General features: G+C 26.0%; 1 protein-coding gene across 1 annotated transcript; it reads right to left on the reverse strand.

The window, feature by feature from the left end:
- Window positions 1-306: 306 nt before the first annotated feature.
- LOC122847917 lies at window positions 307-2,263 on the reverse strand. The gene is made up of 4 exons (XM_044145773.1): window positions 2,125-2,263; window positions 1,842-2,038; window positions 1,140-1,488; window positions 307-752 (listed from the first exon to the last, which is right to left on the reverse strand). The coding sequence occupies exons 1-4, from the start codon at window positions 2,261-2,263 to the stop codon at window positions 307-309; spliced, it is 1,131 nt and encodes a 376-aa protein (XP_044001708.1).
- Between the last annotated feature and the right edge of the window lie 2,402 nt (window positions 2,264-4,665).

The following is a 4,665-nucleotide window of genomic DNA, read 5'->3' on the forward strand; positions in this document are numbered from 1 at the left end:
ATAACGATTTGTGGTAGCTTAGAAATTATATTGTGAAAATTATTAAATACACAACAAGTTGATATTTTAAGATATATTTTTTTAATTTAGGTATATACTATTATTATTGATATAATAAATTTATATTGTTGTTATCATCACTGATACTTATTTACAATAATTCTAAAAAATAGAAAAAAATTATAATTTACATATTTTTAATTAATTCGATATTTAGATAAAAATATATTGAAATTATATGAATAACTTAACAACTACGTACTTATAAATACTAAATGACTAATTTTTTTTTAGTTTATTATATATTCAATTAATATCAAACCACCGGGGCGTGAGATATAACCAGTTAGATTCAATTTTTAACGTTGAAGCTCCTGCAAAATCTTTAAAGAATATACACAAAGCAATATTATTTGTACGATTTTTAGTTATTTCATCAGCACCAGTAAGTGTGTTAATTGTAATGTTAGAGCGGTAGAGATTAAGAGTGTCAAGTTCCGGACAATTTTCTATACATTCGATGATACCAGCATCAGTAATATTTTTACAATATTCACAAAAAAATTTTTCTAATCCTTTCAATTGACTGATAAAATTATCTGTAACACCATCAATATTACCGACACTTAATTCTTTTAAATTTTCCAAGCTCGTTAAAGACATGAGAGCTTCTTCAGTAATATAAATGCATGAACTTATATCTAATTTTTGTAGATTTTCGCATGAATAAGCAATAGCAAGAAGACTGCTATCTTGGAATTCATGCATATTTGACACATTTAAATATTCAAGATATTGCAATTCTGCCAACTCATCAAAAAAGACAGGAGCAACTTTTCGTCTATATAAATTATCATCATCATTATCATTATCATCATCACCATCATCTTCTTCATCTGATAAAATCAGATATTTAAGTTTTTTACAATTGTTTGAAATTGTATATAGTGTATTTATAAATCCCTCCCCGGAAACATCATTCGCGAAACAATAATTTAAATATTCAAGATTTTTTAGTTCTGTCAATTTTTTAAGATTAATTTCTATTATTCCTTCACTCCAAATACTGAAAGACCTTAAATTCTTGCAATATTTCACCAATTTGATTGTTGTGTTATCATTAATTCTAAAACGAGTACCGAGATGTTCCAAGTTTTGAAGATTATCCCAATCTTTAATTGAAATATCAGGTGCATCCCAATCTGGAAGCAACATAATATTGCAATATCTTATACTCTTGGATGAATTTAAAATATTATTGAGTACGTTTGGAGTATTTATTACCCATGGATTATCAATGTCAATATATTCTAAATTTACAAATTGATTAAAAATATCAACAGGATTGTACGAGCAGTCTTCACTCACAAAAGAATTGAGAAGACTGAGTTCTACAAGTGTTGTTGTCTCGGATATTCCTTGAATCATGTCATCTAGAAGGCAGCCACTCAATGACAAATATTGAAGTTGTTTGAATTTTCTTATATTCTGAAAAATTATAAAAATTAATTTAAACAAATTGAATATATTGTATATTGTAATAAATTAATTTGATTCATAGTATAATAATAATCAATATAGTAACTTACGAAAACCACTGGTCGCCAGAAAGTGTCTTCATCATAATGTAAAAAAATTTGTTTCATTCCTTCTGGAAGATAGTTGATTATGTGAGATTGAAACTTGGTATTCATACAATTTTTCATATTTCCTACGCGTATATCAATTCTTGTTAGTTTATCCAAGTTTTTGAAGGCATGAATGTAGTGATTCATATTTATTTCTAATTCCCCGTTGACAATTAAATAAAGACTTGTTAAATTTTTGCAGCGTTCACCAACGATTGGCATGATACTTGAATCGCAATTTTCCAAAAGAAACAAATCTCTCAAATAATTACCAAAATTTGATAATAATTTTTCAACATATGATTTTGTCAACAAATTATCATCAAAAAAACGACCAATTGATTCGCCGAATGTGTATTCTTTAATGTCGTACCAAGCTAGTTTACATGCCTCTTCCCATTTGGTACAAACTGTAAAAAAAAATATCAAATTAAATAAAATAAAAATATTAAAATTATAATTCAAATGAGTAAAATTTTATTTTAATTTTTATTACCTTTTTCCATGGTCATTCTTTCGGGTACTGACAGCAGCATGAATATTTGTGCCAATGAATCATGATCTATAGTGTTAATGAGATCTATTTTTTCGTCAACATGATGATGATGTTGTTCTTGAATCTTTTCTTGACTCATGATGATAAATTCTAAAAACAAAAAAAATTGATATATTGAAACAATAACGATAAGTTTAATTTTTATGACTTTCCCAGTCCACCCTACTGAATAGCCAAATAGTGTTAAATGTTGTATATATCAAAAGGTTTAAAAAAATAATGAGAATGTTAAAACTAAATGTTAAAACGTCTTAAAAAAACAGTAACAAGTAAATATACTGAATAATAAAATGTACTAATTTTTTCGAAGAGTGATACGAACAATTTTACTATATTCACAAGTTGATTATTTTTCAAAACTTTTTAAAAAATAAAACGTATTAAAACGTTTTTAAAAATTATTAACTTGTTATGCGAAAAATATGTAGATTCATTTAATGAATTGATTATTAATACTATTATTTCATTAGCAACGATCAAAAAGCCGCGAACAATATTTATTATTTTCTCTGACAATTCACCACATGATCCAATATTCACTATTTCGATTTGAAAAATCGTGTAAAATTTTTAAAAAGATAACTACTTTTATTAAACTTAATTAAAACTACTGTAAAAATTAAAAGTTAAATAATTCTTACCTTGATTATTAGTAATGCGCTTAGCAGAAATCAATTCAAATACTTGTTATCACTGTTACGACTGTTACCACTATGAAGGCTTTCGACTGTATGGCTATCTATGCTGGATCATCTGGAAGCTGTAATCAGGTTGACGGAAGTAAACACTATGAGCGCTGTCGTCACTTTTTATCATCCAATAAAAAAAAAAAATTATCATTAGCCAATCAGCTGTCTCATATAAATAAAAAAGAGTGGCCAATCTCAAAGGTGATATAAAAAGTAGAAGTAAACGAAAAAATATATTATAATATATTAATAATTTGATAAATTTAATATTAAAATTAATAAATCTAAAATTATTCTGCTACTTGATAAAACGAAATTTTTACAAATTGAGCAAGATTTAAATTGTGACAAAGATAATGAAAAAATATTAAATAAATATATGCAGCATGATAAAAAAAAAATGGAAATATGAACTTTAATTTTAGAGCAAGTTACATAGTAACTTAGGGCACTTGTAACGAAATATACTATTTTCTGATAATAACGCTTGTGTTTCATGGTCACGTGTTATTTTTGTTTACTTTTTTATTTAACTTCAATCATGAACTTGATTAAACTAAAACGTGGTTATAACTTATACGTTATTATGCTTGGTGAGAAATATAAATAGCTCAAAAATCTTGATTTTTTAAAATATAATATATAGAAATAAAAAAATATCAAACTAAAACTTGATTAAATAGTGGATATACCACATTTTAATTTAATCAAATATAATGTATGATTTCACAAGTGTAAGTAAGACCTTGTTAATGATGATTGCCTGGCTGAAATATTCACGTATGTGCCAGTATGGGAAAGACCGAAAATGCTTTGGGTATGATAGTTATAACACAACAATTATTTGATTTAAAAAAATATATATTGTAATGATAATAAATTTATTTTTTAGTATATGCAAGAAATGGAAAAAAGCCCTTGATGATTTTTGGTCGAATGTAAAAAAACTTGAACTAACTCATTGGGAATATGATGAGTGCTCAAGTTATTTGAAGCAATATCCAACAATTAAAGAACAATTAAGGTGTTTGAAATCGCTGCTTGATAGTCCACCAGGCACATTAAATCTTCAATTGAATATTTTACAATGGCTACGAACAAATGATTCAATAACATGCATCGATACAAATACAAGAATTCTAGAATTAGCTGAATTTTTAGTATCAAATAAAAACATTGATTATTGTACAGCAATAAGTCCAATGATAATGAGTACAGCTTTTGAACTTTTACGATTAAATTGTGATTTTAAGCCAAACATTGTTATGATGGAAGATGTCATTGAGCATGTTGATAAAGATATTGGTAGTTTAATCATGTGTCTTTTAGCTGAAATGGTACCAATAAGTCCAAGTACTAATTTGTTGGATATCATAAAACTTGGCTCAATGATTTTTGATAAATTAAATTGTGATAAAATTTCAGCTTACTCATTGGTAGCATCAATTTTCCCTGGATGGCATATGCAAATATTTTATCATCAGAAGCATTGGACATTGCAACAAACTTAATTAACAAAATAACAAATAAAAATGATTGGAATGAATCAATACATGATTTTTTTACAAATAAAATACACTCTGTACTTTGTCATGCACATGAAAATGTACAATTTTTGTACTGACATTTGTATTTGTATGAAATCATGGTCAACTGATAATTTTATTAAATGGCTAGATAAATTATTTAAATCTACAGAAAGTAATATTTACAAACATAAAATAATTTTACCTGGAATTTTTCTATACACAAATAATTTAGAAATATTAACAAAAACTGGAAAAATATTATG

Source organism: Aphidius gifuensis, linkage group LG1 (genome assembly GCF_014905175.1).
Source record: "Aphidius gifuensis isolate YNYX2018 linkage group LG1, ASM1490517v1, whole genome shotgun sequence".
NCBI classification, from domain to species: Eukaryota; Metazoa; Arthropoda; class Insecta; order Hymenoptera; family Braconidae; genus Aphidius; species Aphidius gifuensis.